A 24,916-nucleotide genomic window follows, 5' to 3' on the forward strand; every position below is an offset into this window, starting at 1 on the left:
AGAAGTGCCATATTTACACAGAAAATCCTGTCCAACAAAATGACAGCTCTGATTTCCAACAGTAGATGGAGCTCCAGAACCATTTTCAGGGCTCCAGAGATCCAGTCAAACCCTTTACTAATACAAGCTACCAGATGCAGATATAATCCAGTATGTATACCTGCAATTCCCTGGGGTGAGCCCACTGGGGTGGAGGGTGTGGAGGAGAAGTTGTTACTGTTGTGGTCCGAGGGGTAGATCTAACCCACACAGGACAAAGTGTCTTTAGACAGTGAACAGCAGAACACTGAAAGAACACAATGCAGTTCAATCAAAAGGTTTGTAGGATTTTTGTTGTTGAGAGGATTACTCACTGAAGCAAGAGCCTTCCCAATCTCATCCCCTGAGCTCCCTGCAGTGGTGCCTCTATTGGCTGTGGAGAAACGACAGCTTATTGACCTCACCCATTATTTAAAAAGGCAGCAACTACTATATAAAAAGTCTCCAATAAGCTAGTGAGACCACTTTAAAGACAATGTTAAACCGAGGGGCAACACAACATGTTTAACAGGAGAAGGACAAGGTAACTGGTTAACAAAATGCACAGTTGTCATGTGAGCCTTTATTGTACCCATGATGCTGTCTGCGCCGTTGATGGAGGATGTGTGGTTGTAGCTCCCAGACCCAGAGTGGAAGCCGGGCGCGAGACTGCCGTTCACCTCACTGCCGTGGAGAGGGTAGTTCTGTGGGGACAGAGGCAGGGGTTGACGCTTCTAGAGGGAAGACAGAACAGCTTGGGTTAGAGCAACTTGTATGGAAGTTGGATTCGTCAGAGAGTAGAAATAGCATTAAAAAAAAGAACAGAACTCAATACAACAGTTACTTGAATGTAAATGATATGAAATATTACATAGTGTGGGGTTGTCCTCACCATCCTGTCCTGTGGGTTGATGGCAGAGAAGGATCCGGGCTGGCCGATGTGGGGAGAGTTCCCCAGCATGGCAGAGTAGCCAGACTGACCCAAAGGTCCTGAGGAGGCCCAAGGGTCAGAGGAGGGGTGGAGTCCCTCTGTTAACAACAACAGGGTTAGGCAATGGACTTACTCACTCAAACATGACTCACTCCAGTGCATTTGAACTCAAAACACATTTTCATATACCTTACATCGTTAAGTTAACATAAAAAAAGAGGATAGACTGTCATCACTCCAGCGCTTAAGTGGTTAACATAGTTACCTTGCATGTAAAAAGAGCCTGGGTAGACAGAGCCAGGTTTGGTGCCAGGATATCCTCCGTTGTCACGGGCATACTCATCCCCGGAGGAAGAGGCATACACCTAATGGGTCAAACAAATTTCACATTAGCCGTCATTTCAACAAAACACAAAGCACACTTGTGCCATGATATATACCTACAGTCAGCCTCCCCTAAAATAAAAGGTGTCTGCACCTTACATCTACAATTGCCAAGATAACAAATACACAACTGCCACTAATCAATGGTTTTAATGTTTAGCTAACAGTTGTAGCACTAAGCAGCCAGGAGGTGGTGAGGGTGAGGCTGGCATGCCTCCCTTGCCTATGCCGTATGCGAGAGCAGCACAGTGTGGCCATGCCATGCTGGGCACAGTGACGGTTACAATCCCACAGCACAGCCAGCACTTCCTCTCTCCCAGGAGCCCAGTGACATAGCAAGGTTAGAGCCTGCAGCGCCTCCCCTCAAGCTATCCTTTCACACACTGAGATATGCACAACTGAAGGGGCATAGATAATACGCATGTATTGAATTTGTATTTATTGAATTAGGGGTGATATGGGTCCGTGACCCAATACTCTAATAGCCATTTGGTTAAATGGCCCTTCAAGGGTCCTATCAAGTTATTCCGAACCACAATGAATGCTACATTGAAAATGGCAAGCCATTCCAAACCTTTTTTCCCCTGCATGTGTCAGAAACATCAAATCACTCCCCTAAAATTCAAATGGACACAAAGATCCCAGCTTCCTGACACTATAACCCATCACTCACGCTTTCTGGCATGTACGGGGTGAAAGAGGGAAGAGAGAGAGGCTATGCTGCAAAGAATGCTAAACCAGAAAACAGATTTTTTTTCTGTAATTTGATTTAACAGAGAGAAGTGGAAAGGGAATGGAGAGATGCACTTCTAATTACAGAGCCATCTGCCTGTTCCTGGACCTGGTCCAACTCCACAGGCAGCTGGGCTGAGGAGAGCCGAGGAGAGGGAGAGGGCTGAGAGAGGCGGGGGCTGGGTGCCAGTCAGCGAGAGAGAGCGAGGTTGCAATGGAGGGGGCGGGGGCAAAGAGTGGGGAGTGTGGGGGGGGGAATTAAGGCGCTGATGATTTATGAAATAGGCATAGATAAGGCTGGGGTGGGGGACAGAATAAGGTAATCTAAATGACTTAAACAAAGCATGATATGGCCAGGGGAGTCAGTGTGTGAATAGGGGCTTTACTACCATCACGGTTAATTTGAGAGAACAAGGCGGAGATGGCTTCATTTAACAATAGGCTTGTCTTTCAGGGGAAACAATGTTGAGCGAATCCTCTGCTCTAGATAGATGTGTGGGGGAATGAAACAATGATTGCGGGTGGATAATTGTGTTCTTAGGAAGAATTCGGATTTCTGTGGAAAATTCTCACTAATGGGGGTTTAATGTAATTCAGGTTCTGACTGTGTGAGCATTTGTAAATCAAGTGATATAATATGACAATAGAATGGGCCTAGTAGAAAGCAATATCAACTTAAGAGAAAATATCCTCTACATTAATAATACAACCACTGTAGGTCTGTATTATTACCACTGTGTGGCGCAGCGGTCTAAGGCACTGCATCTCAGTGCTAGAGGCATCACTACAGACCATGGTTCGATCCCTGGCTGTATCACAGTGATCGGGAGTCCCATAGCGCTGTACAAAATTGGCCCAGCTTTGTCCGGGTTCGGGAAGGGTTTGGCCGTCATTGTAAAATAAGAATTTGTTCTTAACCGACTTGCCTAGTTAAATAAAAAGGTTAAATTACGGTTTCCCAAACTCGGTCCTCGGGACCCTAAGGGGTGCAAGTTTTGTTTTTTGCCCTAGCACGCCATAGCCGATTCAAATAATCAACTAAACCAAAACATGCACCCCTTGTGGTCCCAAGGACAGACTTTGGGAAACGCTGGTCTAAGGAACTACATATACACATAGTAACAGTCAAAGATTTGGACACACCTACTCATTCTAGCGTTTCTCTAAATTTGTACTATTGTAGAATAATAAAGATATCAAAACAACTAAATACCACATAGGGAATCATGTAGTAATAAAATTAATTATATCAAAATATATTTTACATTTGAGATTCTTCAAAGTAGCCACCACTTGCCATGGCGACAGCTTTGGATACCCTTGGCATTCTCTCAACCAGCTTCATGAGGTAGTCACCTGGAATGCATTTCAATTAACAGGTGTGCCTTGTTAAAAGTTAATTTGTGGAATTTCTTTCCTTCTTAATGCGTTGGAGCCATTCAGTTGTGTTGTGACAAGGTAGGGGTGGTATACAGAAGATAGGGCTATTTGGTAAAAGACCAAATCCATATTATGGCAAGAACAGCTTTATTTAACCTTTATTTAACTAGGCAAGTCAGTTAAGAACACATTTTTATTGACAATGACAGCCTAGGAACAGTGGGTTAACTGCCTTATTCAGGGGCAGAATGACAGATTTTTACCTCGTCAGCTCGGGGATTCGATCTAGCAACCTTTCGGTTACTGGCCCAACACTAACCACTAGGCTACCTGCCGCAAAGAGAAACAATAGTTCATCATTACTTTAAGACGTGAAGGTCAGTCAATCCGGACCACTACAGGAAAGGAAGACCCAGAGTTACTTCTGCTGCAGAGGATGAGTTCAATAGAGTTACCAGTCTCGGATATTGCAGCCCAAATAAATGCTTCAGAGTTCAAGTAACAGACGCATCTCAACATCAACTGTTCAGAGGAGACTACGTGAAATCAGGCCTTCATGGTCGAATTGCTGCAAAGAAACCACTACTAAAGGACACCAATAATAAGAAGATACTTGCTTGGGCCAAGAAACACAAGTAATTGACATTAGACCGGTGGAAATATGTCCTCAGGACTGATGAGTCCAAATTTGAGAATCTTGGTTCCAGCCACCTTGTCTTTGTGAGACACAGAGTAGGTGAACGGATGATCTCTGCACGTGTGGTTCCCACCGTGAAGCATGGAGGTGGTGGTGTAATGGTGCTTTGCTGGTGACACTGTCTCTGATTTAATTAATAGTTGATGTCTTCACTATTATTCTACGATGTAGAAAACAGTCAAAATAAAGAAAAACCCTTGAATGAGTAGGTGTGTCCAAACTTTTGACTGGTACTGTATGCATGTATTAAAGAACGTATGTGGACAACCCTTGAAATTAGTGAATTAGGTTATTTCAGCCACACCCGTTGCTGACAGGTGTATAAAAATCGAGCACAGCCATGCAATCTCAATAGATAAACATTGGTAGTTAAATGGCCTTACTGAAGAGCTCAGTGACTTTCAACGTGGCACTGTCATAGCATGCCACCTTTCAGTTTGTCAAATTTCTGCCCTGCTAGCTGCCCCGGTCAACTGGAAGTGTTGTTATTGTAAAGTGGAAATGTCTAGGAGCAACAACGGCTCAGCCACGAAGTGGTAGGCCACACAAGCTCACAGAACGGGACCGCCGAGTGCTGAAGAGCTTAGTGCGTAAAAATCATCTGTCCTCGGTTGCAACACTCACTACAGACTTCTTAACTGCCTCTGGAAGCAACGCCAACACAATAATTGTTCGTCCCGGAGCTTCATGAAGTGGTTTTCCATGGCCGAGCAGTCGCTCACAAGCCTAAGATCACCATGCGCAATGCCAAGCATCGACTGGAGTGGCGTAAAGCTCGCCACCATTGCACTCTGGAGCAGTGGAAACGCGCTTCACCATCTGGCAGTCCGACAGACAAATCTGGGTCAGGCGGATGCCAGAAGAACGTTACCTGCCCCAATGCATAGTGCCAACTGTAAAGTTTGGTGGAGGAGGAATAACAGTCTGAGGCCGTTTTTCATGGTTCAGGGCCCTTAGTTCCAGTGAAGGGTATTCTTAACACTACAGCATATGACAACATTTTACGATTCTGTGCTTCCTACTTTGTGGCAACAGTTTGGGTTAGGCCCCAGTGCACAAAGCGAGGTCCATATAATTCACACCTTTGGGAATTGGCCTAATCGCCCAACATCAGTGCCCGACCTCACTAATGCTTGTGGCTGAATGGAAGCAAGTCCCTGCAGAAATGTTCCAGCATCTAGTAGAAAGCCTTCCCAGAAGAGTGGCTGTTATAGCAGTTAAGGGGGGGGGGGGACCAACTCCATATTCATGATTTTGGAATGAAATGTTCGACAAGCAGGTGTCCACATACTTTTCATGTAGTGTAGATGGCACCATATTAAGGGGTAACAATACGCCTGAGGAATGGCCTGTGTTGTGTGTGACATGGAGGTTAGGGGTTAGGGCAGGACCTGATGTACAGGTATTAGAAGTTTAGTTGAGGGGTCTGGCAGTTGGGTTGGAGAGCTAGAACTAGGCTACCACAGAGCTGAGGGTGCAAAGGGAGAGGAAGCAGGGAGGGGAGAGAGCAGGGTGAGGGAGAGAGCAGGGAGAGGAGGGTGAGGGAGAGAGCAGGGAGAGCAGGGTGAGGGAGAGAGCAGGGTGAGGGAGAGAGCAGGGTGAGGGAGAGAGCAGGGTGAGGGAGAGAGCAGGGTGAGGGAGAGAGCAGGGTGAGGGAGAGAGCAGGGTGAGGGAGAGCAGGGTGAGGGAGAGCAGGGTGAGGGAGAGCAGGGTGAGGGAGAGCAGGGTGAGGGAGAGCAGGGTGAGGGAGAGCAGGGTGAGGGAGACAGGATCATCAGCAGTCATTAATCTGGGCTCAGACACAGGCTAAGAGGACTTGCGAGCAGCACGCCTCACAACTGGGTCACTCATAGGGGGAGGCCTCCCAGACCATCGTGTGGCGAAGCGTAAGCGGACGGGTTGAGGGGGGCAGCCAGGGGTTTTACATTAATTTACACTAAAACCACATGGCCATCGCTCAAACTGTGGGAGCGGCTGAGAGACGGGCCTCAAACCCAGGTGGTGTTTAATTTTGCCTATGTGGTGCAGTCACGAACCCTGGCCACAGAGGTTTCACTATGACCGTCTTCGCCGCGGTGTCATATATGCATATACGAGAGCGCAGGAGAGTGAATGTGCCCATGGTTTGGGTTACAGAAAATGTTTGTGTAAAGCCAATATATCATTTTAATGATCCCTGGCAGGGGGCCTTCCACTATTAGTTAAAAAGGCATCAGGCACCCTGAACACACTGGACCATCTTACAGGGCATGGTAAGCAAATACCACACGGCATGCAATCTCAAGCATTAGTTCAACAAAAACAACTCTACAGTGTTATTTACTACTGTTGGTTATTTGGAGGCTTGCTCAGCATCTGTAGCATTTGTCAGTGGAGCACAATGTAGACTAAAGTTATTCATTTGGTACTCTGTCAGTAGTCTGAGCCCACTGTTGTAGAGACTAAATGTTTGTTTGGAAGCTCTCTCACACGCCTGCCAGTTGTTTGTCTGAGTGAGCAGAGGCCCTTTGGCCCTGCCTGTCTGTCTGTCAGAGAGCTTCTGGAGCAGACAGACAGAGTGGTAAGTGTTAGTGTGGGGAGAAGTGAAGGGGAGCAGAATGAACACTCACCGAGGAAGGCAGGCCAGGGGGTTTCCGGATCTTCTTCGGTTGGGTGTCTACAGGGAGACAGAAGGTAAATCAGATAGCACGCTTCATAAAGGTTGACTGTTAGGGCTCTATTTTCAGCTGGTGTTAAGACAGCACAATTGTCAAACGCACGCTCGTTGGAAATTTTGACCTGTTAAAGCCGGCGCTCTGCTATTTTCCAGCCCTTGCGCCAGGATTGGTAATTGAACTGTTTTGCATGAGCTCGCTTGCGCCAAGGTGGGAGGGGTGGCAATATCTGAGGCATGTTCTTAAAAACATGCGCCAAAGTGCCAATTTCAGACAGCACTGGTGGGAATATTTAAGACCAACCAAAACCTGGCCTTAATGGTAACGCTGCTGGTTATGGCATGGATTTTGACAGCGGAAGCACAGCCTGTCCAGGCGTGCCACACAGTGCCCTATGCACATGGTACAAGGAAAACATGTTTTTTGTTCCCGTAAACCTCGTAGAGAAACATCAAAACAATATTTTCTCACTTTGTTTCACTTGACTAAGGCAGGTTTTTTTGTCTGTCCCAATGCATTCGCCAAGTAGTCAAGACTATCGATAAAGGGTTAAGCTCGTGACACCACTTTGAAATAAATGTCAATCACCAAAGCTTTATTAGAAGAACACGTTCTGAAGCAGAAAAACAGTGAGCGGACATCCCCTTTGTATCTATGTACGTTATTTTAGCCAGCGCCTGTTTTTATTTTGGATGTGTGTAAAAAAAACACAAAAAAAACACTCAATGTAGGCTACATGTCCATATGCCCATAACAGAATGAGAGCTGAGATGATGCCGGTGACCATTGTATTTAGAAACTTTCAAGTTATTTTCTTGTAACAATTGCTTGTTTTCTCTTCCATTTGATAACAAAACAAGCACAAAGTAGGAAACCCTTACCCTACTAGAATTAGAATCAGCTGTTTCAAAAGCAATTCACCAGGTGTTTTTCCTGGCCATGCATTAGCCAAGTAGCCTATCCATAAAAGGTTACAAAAACGTTTACTCGTGATGCTTTTGCATTATTCACATAGACCTACCTGCAGTGCATACTCCAATCAGGTTGTATCCATCCTCATTTCCAAAGAGCACCTCTTGTCTAGTTACCAAAGAAGCCCATTTCCAAACGTATTCAAATTATTCAGTCCTATAACGCCATATCAACGGTAGGCCAAGGATGTATCTTGCTTATTGAGAACGGGCCTCACACAATACAATTTTCAGAAGCCTAGTATTCTTTGTTAGAGAAGAAATAAGAGCGATGCATAACGATATGTAGGCCTTTACTCATTGAAGTCAATTACAACAATGTTCTGTCAACACTCCAAACACTGTTTTTTTTTTTTTTTTTTAACTTTTTTTTTTACAGGTATTACCAGTTTATGTAGCCTATGCTATTTAATAAACTGTAGCATCAATCCACAAGGGGCTAGGACGAGAATATTCCTGCCCCCAGCCAAATTGAACGACAACGCAAAGACCATCAATAACCTACAGAATTTGAGACAATGGTATGCAGTATTAAGCCATGAAACACGTTAATTTGCCAGTGAGTGGCCAAGCCCTTGTCACACCTACAATTAATTTATTCATCAAAACCCAGTCCTTTCGCAGCACCGCCAGTTAATGCGCTCATAATTCCTGCTGTCAAAATAGCACAAATATTTCTGGCACACCCCAGACCTATAGCGCTTCCGCCAGCACTAATATTTGCCATTGTGTTAGGTTTATTAAATTAGAGCCGTTAGTGTCTTGTTTGAAAATAAAATATTATTTGACCATATTAACGTTGTTATTGTGTATTGTTAGCATTTTTCACCCAGTTAAAAAGGTTAAAGCTACACATATATTTGGCTGAGACAACTTGTTCTATAATCTGACATAAAAAGGGAAGAGCCTGAAAAACATTTCTACAAAGAAAAGCTTTTCCCGAATCCACCTCTCTTACCTAGCTGGCCATCGGGAGGCCTCCTCCTGGGGTTGTTGGGGTACGATCCGGGGTAGAACTGAGAGGCAGACTTTAGCCCAGAGGGGGACATGGAATCTGGACTGGGCATGGCGATGTCACTGGGTAGGAAGCCAGGCTGGCAGAACAACACAAAGAGCAAGGGGTTAACAAACAACACATGCAGGAATGCATACAAAAACACATGAATGCACAGTTCTGAGAAATCCAGAACGCTCTAATTCAATGTGTTTCGGGTGAAAAGAGAAGTGAGAAAACAGGGTCTTCCTTATACTGAAACCTGACTATGAATTTTGCTCAAATCAAGTTAGAATTGGTGATGTGGGCAACCTAAACTATGATCATAACAGGGTCTAAGCAAAGGGGTCAGCAGTACTCTTACCTGGCCTCCAAACGAAGAGTATGGTACCCTCTCATTTTTACCTGCAAGACAAAAAGTACAATTAGCAGGTTCCTTATGGAATGGAAGTTACACATTGGGTATTCAGAGTACTTTTTCAAAATGACAAAGTAAAAAATTCTTAGTAGCCATTTAAAATACAAAAGTAGTGATAAAAGCGGGCTCCCCCTTTCAGAGTGCTCAGCTGCTAGCCAGACAAACCCCAAGGGAGCGTTTCTGCTTCAGTGCTCCTAACATCCCCAGCACCCACTAAATACACATTACACACACAGTTTCTGGCACTTTGTCGCTCAGATAACAATTTCATGGTCATAACAAAATATGTACACACCAACAGTAACCTCCCCTACTTATTTACAACCTATCCCCATTACAACAGTGAATCCCAACCAGGGGTATTAGGACCCCTGGTGGTACTTGGCCTATCCACAGGGGGTACTTGAAAAGACTTATGAGACCACAGCCCTACTGGTAAAAATGCACGAGAGGGTAACTTCAGGGGTATCCGGGCAGAGCAAAATTCAGTTGGTGGTACAGTAACTGAAAAAGGTTGGGAACCACTTCATTACAACAGTGATAGACACAAAGAGACAAGCCGGCAGACTGAGTGTAGCCTACCTCCGATTCCTGAACTGAGGAAGGGAGATGACAGGCCCTCATGCTCATTGTAGTGGGAGCCATCTCCGTAGCCCTGTGGGAAAACAGGAAGAACACATGATGAGGACTGGAGTCCAAGTCAGCAGAGTTCACTGAAGTCCTTCCATGCCATGGCCAGTGCACTGGTTCATCCCAGTCTGTAAACTGTCATGCAAGCTCAGGAAATGTGCAGAATCCAGGCTCTAGAAATGTCATAATCATCAAGTTGTGGTAATCAGTAATCACAGTTTGCTGCAGCCAATCTTCACCCCCTATACCCCGTTCCTGAAATTTACACCGAAATGAGCCAAGACAGTTACCGTGGCTGTGAAGCTGCAATTACCGTTGGGCTTCCACAGATGTAAAGTTTAGCGCAGAGCCTGCCAACACCTGACACTGATCCAAAACATTAGGTACAAAGTAAAAACTACCAGTCTGAATCTAAAGTTTGCCAACACACTCAGCTGTTATCGTGTATGAGTGAGAGAGTTTGAGAGCCTATGAGGAGTCCCTGGTAATGCTTACCCGTCCTTGGTTGAAGGAGGGGCTGTTCTGTTCTCCAGGGCCCCAGGATCCAGAGCTACTGCGCTCGTCCAGAGCTGGATGAGAGAAACGGTGGGGTTACTCACTGACTGGTATAGATAGACAGCTTTAAAAACACACATTAGGTTGGCTGGAACATGGAAGAGACAACTTCCATTAAACTACTAGATCCGGACAAATTATACTAAGACCGTGGGCATGTTCCTCCTTCCTAGTACTAGTGCAAGTGTTCATTTGGTGTCAGCAGTGGGATCGAGTGGCAGCAGGGCAATACCGTCGACCAACAGTGAAGTTAGAGGTAGGGTCCTATAGCTCAAACCTATCTGTAGGCATGTAGCCATAATACAAGCTAGCACCCATCACTCAGGTGAACTTGTCAGCAGTGCAGGGCCGTGAGCCAATGTATGTCATTCACAACAGTTAACTGGTTTAAAGGCAAAGCCACTGGGACAACAGGTCATCTTTAAGAGAATCTGCCATTGTTGAATTAAAGGGATAGTTAACCCAATTTACAACATGGCATTGGTTTCTTCAACTTGTAAGCAGTTGGGGGGCGGCAGGGTAGCCTAGTGGTTAGAGCGTTGGACTAGTAACCGGAAGGTTGTAAGTTCAAACCCCCGAGCTGACAAGGTACAAATCTGTCGTTCTGCCCCTGAACAGGCAGTTAACCCACTGTTCCCAGGCCGTCATTGAAAATAAGAATTTGTTCTTAACTGACTTGCCTGGTTAAATAAAGGTAAAATAAAAAAAATAAAAAAATAAAGAGACAAGGTATGATGGAAATCCATGCAATATTGGTCCCCTGGCACAGTTTCTACATACAAACGTTTTCACATTTGTGGCACAAATCCCATTCAGGTCAGGGGACCGATATTAGCATTTTTAGCACCTCATTTCCAAATTATCCAAAAGTATTCAAAATTGACTGTGAAGCTCAAAGTCACTTAGAGGTTTTGAACATGATGCATAAAAAATATGTTAATATTGGTCCCATGACTTGAAAGGGATTTGTGCCACAAATGCTAAAATGTTAGCATGTGGAAACAGTGCCAGGGAAACTAAATAAAAGCATGGATTGCTGTCATACCTTATCCATAGACAGTTTTCCACAAGCAGTGTAAACAATCCCAAAGATCTAGGCAGAGACTATTTAAGGTAGGGTAAGGAAATCAATATGTATTTGTACATTTGGGTGAACTATCCCTTTGAGGAACGATTCCATACATATCCATGTGAAAACATCAAAGTGAAAATCACCAGTCTAATAGAGGGGTCATTTCACTGATTGGCTGAGAAAACAAACTATAAACAGAATGTGTCATTGTCCAGCTTCTCATTGAAATTCGTTCCACAGCAGTTTTGCAGATGCCATCATACGCTAAGCCATAAAACAACCAATAACATACATATTCAGTACACAAAACGTATATGAATATGTTAAATTATTTCACAAGTGGTGGCTGTGGCATAGGAAAAACAAGGATTCGAAAGATTGGCGGAGCAGAAATTCCAAATACCCCCTTCTCCCATAGTCTTATCCGTTAATGCTACCAAGCCTCTCTGGAGACACAGGGCTTAATTGCATACTAATTTGCATAATTGTGCATATTAATGTAGTTGCCTTATGAATATTCATATTTCTCCTTTGATTTTTGCCTAATTAAAAAAATGTGTGCTTGAGAGGGAGAGTGTGAGGAGAGGGAGGGAGGGAGAGGGGGTCTGGGTGAGATGAGCGACTGACGAGTAAAAATGACTGATTAGGCTAACAGAGTGGTGCAAGCACCTACACACGCTATGACAGCCATGATCTATGGAGCTGATGCCACTGGCATGGAGAAGCAGGGGAGCAGGACCTCCAAAGATCAGCCTTACTCAGTCACTGTCAGTGGGCAGAAAGGCCACACTCCTAACACAGCTACATATAGTCACAACAGCACACAGGAGTGATGGACAACGAAATATGTAAAACAGGCTTTGCATGGACACCACTTCATCTAAAACAGCCTTGCTGGCAGAGTTAGTTTACTCAACACTGAGACACGATCAAATAAGAGGAACCCCAGGTCTATAAAACAAGCTTTTCCATTATCCAGTGTCTACAATGGCTTTGGTCCAGCAGCCACTCAATAATAGTATTTGGTGCCCACCTAGACCTACACCACTTAAAAAGGCCTCCATTTGAGGCGTGGCGCAGTGGTCTACGGCACTGCATCGCGGCGCTAGCTGTGCCACCAGAGACCCTGGGTTCGCGCCCAGGTCTCGTCGCGCACCAGCGACTCCCATGGCGGGCCGGGCGCAGTGCGCGCTAACCAAGGTAGCCAGGTGCACGGTGTTTCCTCCGACACATTGGTGCGGCTGGCTTCCGGGTTGGATGCGCGATGTGTTAAGAAGCAGTGCGACTTGGTTGGGTTGTGTTTCAGAGGACGCATGGCTTTCGACCTTCGTTTCTCCCGACCCAGTACGGGAGTTGTAGCGACGAGACGAGATAGTAATTACTCATTGGATTGGATACCACAAAACTGGGGAGAAAAAGGGGGTAAAATGTAACAATTACAATTTTTTTTAAAGGCCTTCATTTGACGAGTGGGTAGTGTCTGAGATAGAATCGCCTTACTGAGGACAACTCTGACAACATTGTTCACACTTTGTGGAGTAATTAACTCAAAGGCAATTAAACAAGTTGGGGAGCTGCTGAGATGACAAAGCCAGCCATGTTAAGAAGTGGGAGCCAAACACTGAGCCTACTGCCACAATGGAGGAAGGGAGGACAGGGGTAAAGGACTGAAGGAAAGGAGGAGAGGGGGACAAGGGGGGAGGAGAAACAGACAAGACAAGTGGAGGAGAGAGGGACAAGGGTGAACGACTGGAGGAACAGAGGGAGTAAAAGGCACAGGGAGGAGAGAAGGACAGCGGTGTGAGACGAGAGGACAGACTTCATTGTTCCAAGTTCACTCGTCATTCTTTTGAAAATATTAATTTAATTGTTTGTGTAATGCTGTTATAATATAAGTGTAATTGCATTTTATTCTCACTCTGTACCTGTTGAAACATTGCGCCTCAACTTTATGACCTGATTCAGTAATGAGAATCTAGTGAAGGCCATGAGGGCAATTCTAACACTGCACAGGAGCAACCAGCCACTGAAGAAATAATCATATTTTGAGGCACAAAACCTTCTCACATGGCAAAATCTAATATGCCGCCAAAAGGCAGCCTGGATTGTTTCTTGCGTATGTCTTAACAACAAGATATAGACCTAGTAGAGCAGCCATTTTCTAGTGTCAGCAGTATAGGGCACATCAGAACACCCCATGACAATCATCTGAAAAAATATTTGTGTGGGGGTGCGTGCACGAGCATTTGTCTGTGCGTGTGAATGGGGGTTGTTTGTTGTGGTTGGGGGGGGGGGGGGGCTGTCCTGGGTGGGTGGCTGGCTGGGTGACGGGGGCCAGCAGCTGCAGAGGTGAGTGAGGGGACGCCTGATAGAGCTCCCTTTGCAATTAGTACCCCTCTGAGTACTTTTGTGTTGGTGAATAGCTCTGCTTATGCCTTTCCCGCGCTGGGTCATCTACTAGTAGAGGCACACTGAAGCCATGATGTCACGGGATACAGTTGGCCCAGGCAAACAGGAAGTTGACACAAGTTACCAGGAGAACAATAAAGAACAAAATAGGCTGCTCTTTGTTATGGCCCTGTGATCCTATCATAATGGAGAAGGGGAAAAAAAAAAATAATAATAAAAAAAAAATAAAACAGTGCACACAAGTGACTCCATGCAACTTATGAGACTTGCTAAGCAAATTTTCACTCCTGAACTTATTTAGGCTTGCCATAACAAAGAGGTTGAATACCTCAAGACAATTCAAGTAAAAAAAAAAAAGTATTACATTTGTTAACATTTCTAAAAACATCCCACTTTGACATTAAGGTATGGTGTGTAGGCCCGCCTCTACATATCCTAATAAATCAAATAAAGTTGTCATTTCAGGACAAAGTGGAAGAAGTGGGGAAATATCATGGGGAAAAAGTTAACATGAATCACAAACATTGGCTACTTCAATAAAAGTCCACTGTCAGGAGGAAAAACTGATGTAAAACTGCTAAAGTTTGCAATTCTATCCCTGTATTGAGGCTACTCCCCTTTGATTGTATAGTGCCTTCAGAAAGTATCCCACCCCTTGACTTTCAGATTTTGTTGTGTTAGAGTCTGAATTTAAAAATGCATTACATTTAAAATGTTTTGACACTGGCCTATAATACACAATACCCCATAATGTCAAAGTGAAATAATGGTTTTAGAATTGTTTTTTTACAAATGTCTTGAGTCAATAAGTATTCAACCCCTTAATTATGGCAAGCTTAAATATGTTCAGGAGTAAAAATGTGCTTAAGTCGCATAATAAGTTGCATGGACTCACTCATGTGCAATAGTGTTTATAACATGCATTTTTTTAATGACATCTGTAACCCACAGTTCACTCAGTCAAGCAGTGAATTTCAAACAGATTCAACAACAAATACCAGCAAGGTTATTCAATGCCTCGCAAAGGGCACATATTGGTATATTCATTCAAAAACGCTGACCATGAATATCCCACTGAACATGGTGAAGTTATTAATTACATTTTGAATGGTGTATCAATGCACCCAGTCACCGCAAAGACAGAGGCATCCTTCCTTACTCAGTTGCCGGAGAGGAAGGAAACCGCTCAAGGATTTCACCATGAGGCCAAAGGTGACTTTAAAACATGTTCCAGAGTTTAATGGCTGTGATAGGTTAGTATTATACAGTAACTACAATGTCTAACTGACATCCAGAAAGGGAGCCTGTACCAAATAAAAATATTCCAAAACATGCATCCTGTTTACACCAAGGCACAAAGTGATCCTGTAACAAATGAAATTAATTTTATGTCCTGAATACAAAGAGTTGTATTGTGTTGGATTTGCCCAAAACATATCACTGAGCACCACTCTCCATATTTTCAAGCATAGTGGTGGCTGCATCATGTTATGGGTATGCTTGTAATTGTTAAGGACTGGGGAGTCACTAAGCACAGGAAAAACCTGGATCAGTCTGCTTTCCACCAGATTATGGCAGATTAATTCACCTTTCAGTAGGACAACGTAAAACACAAGGCCAAATCTACACAGGAGTTGCTTACCAAGACAGTGAATGTTCCCGAGTTGCCGAGTTAGTTTGGACTTCGATCTACTTGAAAATCTATGGCAAAAATCTGAAAATGATGTCTAGCAATGATCAACAAACAATTTGACAAAGCTTGAAGAATTTTGAAAAGAATGGGCAAATGTTGCACAATCCAGGCGTGGAAAGCACTTAGACTTACCCAGAAAGACTCACAGCTGTAATCGCTGCCCATGGTGCTTCTACAAAGTATTGACTCAGGGGTGGGAATATATACTGTATCAGCCAAAGTTTGGACAAACCTACTCTCATTCAAGGGTTTTTGTTTATTTTTACTACATTGTAGAATAATAGTGAAGACATCAAAACTATGAAACAACACATAGGGAATAATGTAGTAAACAAACAAGTATTAAACAAATCAAAATATATTTGAGATTCTTCAAAGTAGCCAGCCGTTACCTTGATGACAGCTTTGCACACTCTTGGAATTCTCTCAACCAGCTTCATGAGGTAGTCACCTGGAACGCATTTCAATTAACAGGTGTGCCTTGTTAAAAGTTAAATTGTGGAATTTCTTTCCGTTTTAATGTATTTGAGCCAACCAGTTGTGTTGTGACAAGGTAGGGGTGGTATAAAGATGATAGCCATATTTGGGAAAAGACCAAGTCCATATTATGGCAAGAACAGCTCAAATAAGCAAAGAGAAACAACAGTCCATCATTACTTTAACCTTTAAGACATGAAGGTCAGTCAATGTGGAAAATTAAGAACTTTGAACGTTTTTTATAAATGCAGTCTCAAAAACCATCAAGCGCTATGATGAAACTGGCTCTCATGAGGACCGCCACAGGAAAGGAAGACCCAGAGTTACCTCTACTGCAGAGGATGAGTTCAATAGGAGTTAACAGCCTCAGAAAATGCAGCCCAAATAAATGCTTCGGAGTTCAAGTAACAGACACATCTCAACATCAACTGTTCAGAGGACACTGCGTGAATCAGGCCTTCATGGTCAAATTGCTGCAAAGAAACCACTACTAAAGGACACCAATAAGAAGAGACTTGCTTGAGCCAAGAAACACGAGCAATGGACATTAGACCGGTGGAAATCTGTCCTTTGGTCTAATGAGTCCAAATTTGAGATTCTTGGTTCTAACCGCTGTGTCTTTGAGACACAGAGAAGGTGAACGGATGATCCACGGTCAAGCATGGAGGAGGTTGTGGTGTGATGGAGCTTTACTGGTGACACTGATTTATTTAGAAATCGAGGCACACTTCAAATGCATGGATACCACAGCATTCTGCAGCGATACGCCATCCCATCTGGTTTGCGCTTAGTGGGACTATCATTCGTTTTCAACAGGACAATGACTCAACACACCTCCATGCTGCGTAAGGGCTATTGAGATGGTTTAGGATAAATTGGAGCGCAGAGTGAAGGAAAAGCATTCCAGGTGAAGCTGGTTGAGAGAATGCCAAGAGTTCACAAAGCTGTCATCAAGGCAAAGGGTGGATTCTTTGAAGAATATGAAATATAATTTGATTTGTTTAACACTTTGTTACTAAATGATTCCATATGTGATATTTCATAGCTTATGTCTTCACTATTATTCTACAATGTAGAAAATAGTAAAAAGAAAAACCCTTGAATGGGTATGTGTCCAAACTTTTGACTGGTACTGTATGTAAATGAGATATTTCTGTATTTTATTTTCAATAAATGTGGGGTATTGTGTATAAATGGGTGAGAAATTCAGGCTGTAACAAATATGGAATAAGTCAAGGTGTAGGAATACTTTCTGAAGGCACTTTATATTTGATTTTATAACAAGGGGATTGAGGGATGGAAAAAAAATAAAGAAATCGACAGTAACACATCACAATATTATTGCGATACTTTTGACTCCAATTTGTAATTTTTTGGACTAGGTAGCATTAACTAGCGCTAGTCAGCTGTAACTGCAACAAAACTACTTTTTCATCCTACAACTTGTTTTTCATCTTTTTAAATAGTGAGCCAACATGTTTTCAGCACTTTTATTTCCATGACTGATAAAAACATCAAAGTGCAATACTTTGTAGTTTACACACAAGCCTGAATTGTTGTTTATGGACACCCTGTTTTGCTCCATGGATTGATAGGCTTGTCTCAATCTCATATAGATTCTCTAGAGGTTGGCATCTATGGAGGTTTGTGCGGTGGCACTCAAATGCTATTACGAGATACCTGGAGTTCTCTGAAAGTTAAATGTGACAGCATGAAGTATCACATTCGAATGGTGTCAATGACCAAGGGGCACACTTAGGACGGGGGCAGGAATTAACTCCTCACTGCTAAGTAATTGCCTGCTGTAATAGAAACAAACACTGAGTCCTGCCACTGATCCCCATTCAGAGGGCTCCTACTCTAGCCAGCGCTCCATGCTGGGCCAGTTAAGTGCCCCAGAGCTGGGGGTGAGGGGCATTGTCTCAGGCTCAAGCCATTTCCTGTGAACCAGTGGGGGGAAAAGTCCTGTGCGGAGTTGGGGGAGGAGTGTTTTACACTTCGGGGTGGGGGAGTCGTTTCAAGTCCATAAGCCCTTTTCTGTCTTTGTTCCTCTGTGGCAGAGTTTTCACTCTGGGGGCCGCGCAGTGTGACTCCATTTCACACTGCAGGTTGGCAGGGTGACAGTGGGAAGGAACATGACTTACTAATAACATTCAGCAAAAGCAACTAGCTTACACAGGGGTTTCAGGTGTTTATGGTGGGAAAATACAAGCAAGTTTTTGTATATTGGTGCTAGAAAAAGATGCAATGAAAATAAAATATATAGATCTCATTTCCTAAATTGAGATATTGCCATCAATTAAAAGGGTTACCAAGATAGCTTGTTCATCACCCCATCAAAAAAAGATGAGTCTCATTCAACAACCATAAATGAAGACATTCTGCTGAACTCCAGAAAGCTTTTCTCTTAAGTGTCATCCAACAACACAGCGTTCAAAGGCACCAACAGTGTCCTGAAGCTTCAGCACAGATGAATAATCTTGGTTAGATCAAAGAGGGGAAATGTGAACACATGGAGGGACAGAGCAGGCTCTCACGTTTCCAGAGGAGAACTCGGATCAAAGTAACTAGATCTGGCCAACTTACTACCAGCACTAAAAGGTGATGAAATAGTGTCCGCACACAGAGGATGTAAGAGGTCAATCCAAAAAAATCTATATTTTTATTTTACTAGGCAAGTCAGTTTAGAACTAACTGCCTTGTTCAGGGGCAGAATTACAGATTTTTACCATGTCAGCTCGGGGATTTGATTTTGCAACATTTCGGTTACTAGTTCAACGCTCTAACCAATAGGCTACCTGCCGCCCCATATACAGCATCTTTAATTATATAACCAAGTGAATGGGTGAAGGCATAGTGCAATAGAACCAAAGCACTAACCACTGCCCTAGTACTTCCAACCAAAATATTTTGTCATTACATAACCATTCTCCATTACTTAATGACCTTATAAAAAAAAACTAAAGCTTCATACAATACAGTTTAAGTATGGCCCTGCAGGATATTCAAGGCTCAGGATGACAGGATCTTGCATTCTGAATAGAATCTTACCTGATCCACCAAACTGACTGCTAGCGAGTGTCGTCGGTCTGTTCTTCCCATTAGCCACAGGTGGTGCAAACATCTAGAAGAGGTGGGAAATAAATTCATAAATACACCTTCATTGAACATACAGTAAAACTAGATAATCTGTGATATGAAATCTGGGCTGGACACGGATAAGAGTGAAGTATCCTAATCCCTGGTTACAGGGGCTTGTTTAACATGCCATCTCATGAGCCACTGTATGTTTCTGCCTCTTTGGCATCTGGGCCAGCGACAGCCATACTGCAGCATTTTCAGCCAATCCTGGCATAGCACGGCACGGCACACACACACACACACACACACACCTTTGTCTCTAGTGGGTTTAGATTCCTTCCCTAGCTACTACTTATAGAACCATGGACGCGTTTATGATTTGAGTGGTGGCTACACAAATGATGTGCATAGCAAACCAAGGTCTTGATTGAGGGCATGATAGTTGATGCTCCACACACTAGTGGCCCATTAACTGACAGAGGAAACAGAACCAATGGAATTTCCCAATGTTACACATCATAAGGCTAAAATAATGGAGAGGAAATCAAATACATGGGCAGATAACATTAGTAAGCTGTGGTTGGTGGAGGGATATCAATTAATGTGGGACATCAAGTCTGATGACAAGCGTTTACCTTAATTAGAATTCCTGGTCTTGAATCCATGGATGTATAAGGTAATTTTCCATAACAATGGATTTACTAAGGATATTACATTTATTCAGAGAGAAACACTGACATGAATGTCAACTCAAAAGCCCAAGACAGAAATCATATGGTAAAAATGAATGGGGGGAAAAAAAAAAAACAGGCCGATGCCAGCAAGTGGATAAAAATCCTAACCAAAATCCCATTCATCTGACCATTTATAAAGACCTGCTATTCAAGAGACACAAATGACAGGGCTACCCCATTTCACACAGCATGTATCGAGTTGAATATGATGTAAGGTTTTTCAGCTGTGTATACTTTGAGAGTGCCAGAACCACTCAAGAGTATGGAGCATCCCTTTAAAAGTCCTGGAACTTATCAGCAATCAAACTATTGCAAGGTTGTGCACAAAATAAGATAAACCAAACTCGGAGCAAAATATAAACATAACTGCAAACATAGGAATCAAATGCATCTAGTCTAAATAAATCTTCAGCATTCAGGTCAGCCCAAACCATAAATCAACCTTACTGCAGATTATGTTCTCTCATGTTCAAAGACTGATTTAAAACCCAATGAATAAACACCTTGGACTTGTGTTGTATTCAGGTGACCTTACTTTGACGTGGGATGGGGTAAAACAGATTATTTTCCCCCCAAACAACGTCTGGGGGGAAATTAAGCTACTTCTGCCATGCAGGAGTTAAAGGATAAAAAAAAGCATGAGGTGAGCGATGTAACGGGCCCGTCCCTCCCCATTTATCTCTCTCGTCCACCCTACCGTCCACCCGGCCCAGCAGCCCTTATGACCTGGCCCCAGACCCCTAGACCACTCTCTCTTACCGCACTGAAATCCAGGAGGTCGTTGAGTTCCTTGTCTTGTGTTCCCACTGCAGCCATTCTCTGCTGCGGCTGCTCGTTCATGCCCCTCAGTCTCTAACAACCCTACGAGAGAGATTCGCAAATAGGATAGACTGACTTTTAATGGAACCAGACTAGAGAGTACAAACACATTGAATGTGACTGAGAAAAAAAATATCACACTAGATATTACTGGCTGATATTACTAAAGAATTCATGAGTTCTATCACTTGTGAAAATGAGTGAACATACTAACATACTGCTTTTTCGGCCTTGTCATTGACCCTTACCTACCACTATCTATGGACACAGATGAGTATAGAATTGGCGGAAGTTGAGTACAGAGACTAATAGTTAAAGATCCTTCCCCTCTTACTAAATGATTTCCCAGAAGCCCTACAACCTTAACACTGCCGCCTGATCGCCTCTGACTTTTTCATGGTAATAATTGTCGTCAGACGTGGGTGAGGTGTCAAGGCTATTTTGGCATATGGGACACAGTTGTTCAAACAATAGACCGGAAAAATGGGAAACACTATTTTGTTGTAACAGAGTTAAAAGTTAGGCCAGTGCATTCATTAATTGGTAATAATAACATATGAACAACTACAACCTAAAGAACAACCAGAGAATGTCAACTCCTTTGGGCATGACCAAATAAGCTACTAATAGTGAGGCTCACTACACAGGCTGCAAAGAAGAGAATCTGACTTTCTATGTGAAACATATAGGCCTGTTTAGTTTTTGTATCCCTTATCCAACCTTTAGCAAGAGTAATCAGACTTCTGAGACCATGTCTTCCTTTCTGATGCTTCCACAACAAATCACACGCACGTCAATCATCCAATTCTATATGAAAGTAAAGTATATTAGGTTTACAATTAGACATAATTGGGACCATTGTTTGCACTGGGTAATAGGGGTGAAAGGCAGAGCTAATGGATGTATGCAAACATGTCATTACCAAATTACCATATGTCAGCGCAGAGGAACCTTGTCAAATGAAAAAATATATTAAAAAAATAAGCATGAATACTGGATTTACCCTGTGTTTTGCATTCCAACATGCGCCTGAGGCCTCATGGGTAGAGCTTGGATGCTCAGCAGCAGTACATGCCACACAAAAACACTGCCAGTGCAACTGGAAAGAAGCACTAGGGCACCAACAGGTGGTGTACTTTTACCACATTCTTTGTAATCCATTACTAGTGCAATTTGCTGTAATCAACCATTTAGGGGCTTAAACCAGAAAATAAATGCAACTTCTCAGAAGTAAAAGGTAAAAGACCAGATTTGTAACAATACATCCATTTCAAAATGAAAGCTATTCTTACTTTCTTCTTATTTGTCACACATAGGGCCTAGTTCCTTAGAGCCAAGACCACACTGTGGGATCAAGGACTTTATGTGTTTGGAGTTTCAGCAAATGATGCTTCAGCATATTGAAACTTGAATATATTCTTTGAAGGCTGAGAATACCTGTGTAAAAAAGATTCAAAAGGAGATCAAATTTGACCATACAAATGGCTATATACCATGCAAAGGATCCACCAGGAATAGGCCTTTGTATTGAAAGTGAAGGCAGGTTAGGTCTACATAACCTAACCTTGAATAAAACAAATGTAATGCCCTAATATAACACTAGGCCCAAGTGTAAATAAGCCTAATGTTGTTTTGCCAGACTTTCGGATAATGTGGTAGGCCAAGGATACACAAACCTTGCCAAACATAAACCATAAAAACATTTACTGTTCCAAAATGTTGTGGGTATGTCATGATAGTTAAAAGGACTTTGTGGATACACACATTTTGTAATGCAGAATTGCATATTTTGCTACTGACCGTACAAACAATATTCGGTTGCAACAGATTACGTCTATGGTTGCCTTGTACACATGCGAGACAGACAATGAAATAAGTCCTCCAAGTGCAAAACTAGGCCTATAGAATGTATTTCTAAAGGGAACACATTTTTCTAAAAATGAATATATACACACGTTCGATAAAACGGACCTAATAGTCCTCAAATATTTGAGATCTAACAGCAAAATAAAATCCATTGGGATAACGTACTTCGCAAAATATTCGCGCAATTTGAAGCCAAATCACCAACTAGTAAGTAGAATGTGAGCTTTGGATAGTTGTGTTATTATCATAACAAATTGCTTATGTTTGAGTTTAAATAAATTAAATTCAACTGTTGCTTCTTAGAAACAGAATATAATGTCAATGTAGCCAACCAGAATGTAGCAGCGACAGAAATCGAAGCAAGCAGTGTGGACATCATGATCAAATGTATAAAAACAAATCAGCTCAGTCCAACGATAGTTCGTTACAATACATTTCACCCCACATTGTTCCGCGTAGTTTCCAAGACTGAAACAACGTAAATATTTATTCCAGATTATAAACTCTTCTAAACAGTCAGCTATCCGTTTCCAATGATAACAGGCCACATCTAGGTCCTATATAGCTATACTGAAAAGGGATGCTTTTCAGCCGGAGGATATTCAGGTTCAAAATGCTCTATGTAGTGGAATATCCAGCTACACAAAGTTTAAAATAATGAATTACCTTTATGAAAAGGGCTTCTGAAAGATACTGAAAAAAAGTGGCCTCTGAATAACTGCGAAAGACCTTGAAATAATGCAATAAAAATGTTGCTTATTTTTAAATATTACAAAATACAACTCAAGGTTAGTTTGCATTTGAGTTCGTTCAGAGAGATGGTGGGGGCATAAGGAATTTCCTGCCAAATGTGCAATAAAATAAATTAAAGTCTAGCCTGTGAACAGCCGCTTAACCACTTTCATTAAATTAAGGGTTGGTGGTTTTGTGTATTATTGGTTATAGAAAGGTTTGTTACTTGCTTTACATTTGTTATGAACCTTTAAAATGGTAGGGTGAACAAATGAAAGCACAAGTTTATAATGCCCCTCAACATTATTTAGGCTACAGTCAATTCGTTTTTCGTCATAACCACATAACAGGCTTCTTTATTGGAAAATTGAGGCTGGCAAACATCAAAATGTGTCATATTCAGAATAACCTAACAATATATTTATGGTGAACAAAGGACTAATTTCCCTCACTACACGGTTGGTGCGGAGACCATCACACACTTGATGGCTGAACTCGCCACCTTACTAGAAACCAGACAAAAACTTACACCCCCCTGCTCCAACCACACATTCCCAAAACTTTTGATAATTGTAGAGTCATACGTCCTACAATTGGCCTACATTAGGTACAATGAATTCGTGCATTTTAACGACTATATGCGAGTGTGAAACAGAAACATTTTTACCTTTAATCTTCAAATGTCTGGCATCCAACAGTAAAAAGAAAGGCTGAGTATCGTAGGGGGAAAAAACATAAAACTTCAAGAGAATTTCAACCTCAGCGCGTGAAACACATTGGATCGCTGTAGATGTCTTCCTTATTCCTCTTGAACCTTGCTCTGTTACACTACTCACATCATTAGTACAATGTAACCAGTCCGAATCCAAACAATATCTAGTTATTAATCTCACGTCTTCCTTTTTGTTGTTACAATTAAGATGATTTCATTCTTCTAGTAGACATCTTAACCACCTCCGTCCACATTGTCAAAAGCAACAACGTATCCCTACGCATGAAATGAGGGCCCCAACGCCAGCGGTGTCCGATTTCAAACGCCTATAGAAAGACAACCTATTTTCTCATAGGACAATAAAAATATATTAGATATAACGATCTACATTGATGTAACAACCGCATATGTTAGTTCGTTGGTCAACAGTTTATGGTGTTCTCTTCAAAATAAAAGAGATCTAATGGACTACGCCTTTCAGCGGAAGGTTATTGTAGGAAAGTTCACTGTGATTACACAGCAGTTTCCCGAGATGGATTGATAAATCCGTAAGAGCATAGCCAATAGAAAAGCAGGTATGAGTGACAAGCAGACACAGAGGCCAATAGCCGACCGGAAATACATTTTGGAACCTCCCTCTTCTTGACGCTTGCTTTTGCTGTGTGATAATGAAGGCTGTGAGGGGGGCTACAGTGTAAACTCTGACATCATTTTAATGCTGTGGTTATCGTTTTTTTCTCGCTCTACATTTTGGAAGCGTAGCCCTAGCCTACTCTAAGCGGATGGGTGAAATGGTCAAATAAATAACATTCATTGCCTATGTCAACCACACACTATACTAGTTGTATTGGTTTATAGGCTATGTGCACCGTAGTATCAACAGAGTGGACATCACCAAATTGTTATGTCAGACCTTATGATCTAGCCTTTAATCAAATTAAATTGTATTGGTCACAC

The 24,916-nt window shown here is 42.6% G+C and overlaps 1 protein-coding gene across 22 annotated transcripts in view; it reads right to left on the reverse strand.

The window, feature by feature from the left end:
* The window catches only part of LOC110521434 (transcription factor E2-alpha), a 32,149-nt gene extending 7,656 nt beyond the window's left edge, over positions 1-24,493 (reverse strand). For 5 of the 22 annotated variants that reach the window (XM_090231329.1, XM_090231326.1, XM_021598980.3 and 2 more), the window contains exons 1-13: positions 23,915-24,493; positions 20,590-20,691; positions 19,067-19,139; positions 10,305-10,378; positions 9,762-9,834; positions 9,126-9,166; positions 8,726-8,861; positions 6,752-6,798; positions 1,215-1,314; positions 911-1,047; positions 611-752; positions 354-412; positions 161-239 (exon numbers count right to left, since the gene is read on the reverse strand). In XM_090231329.1, coding sequence (XP_090087455.1) covers positions 161-239; positions 354-412; positions 611-752; positions 911-1,047; positions 1,215-1,314; positions 6,752-6,798; positions 8,726-8,861; positions 9,126-9,166; positions 9,762-9,834; positions 10,305-10,378; positions 19,067-19,139; positions 20,590-20,670 — 1,042 coding nt within the window. In that variant the 5' untranslated portion in view covers positions 20,671-20,691; positions 23,915-24,493. Of the gene's footprint in view, positions 1-160; positions 240-353; positions 413-610; positions 753-889; positions 1,048-1,214; positions 1,315-6,751; positions 6,799-8,725; positions 8,862-9,125; positions 9,167-9,761; positions 9,835-10,304; positions 10,379-19,066; positions 19,140-20,589; positions 20,692-23,914 lie in introns of all 22 variants that reach the window. The other 17 variants (XM_090231340.1, XM_090231333.1, XM_090231339.1 and 14 more) reach the window with 5 other exon arrangements.
* Between the last annotated feature and the right edge of the window lie 423 nt (positions 24,494-24,916).

Source organism: Oncorhynchus mykiss, chromosome 4 (assembly GCF_057628025.1).
Source record: "Oncorhynchus mykiss isolate SJ-2025 chromosome 4, ASM5762802v1, whole genome shotgun sequence".
Taxonomy (NCBI): Eukaryota; Metazoa; Chordata; class Actinopteri; order Salmoniformes; family Salmonidae; genus Oncorhynchus; species Oncorhynchus mykiss.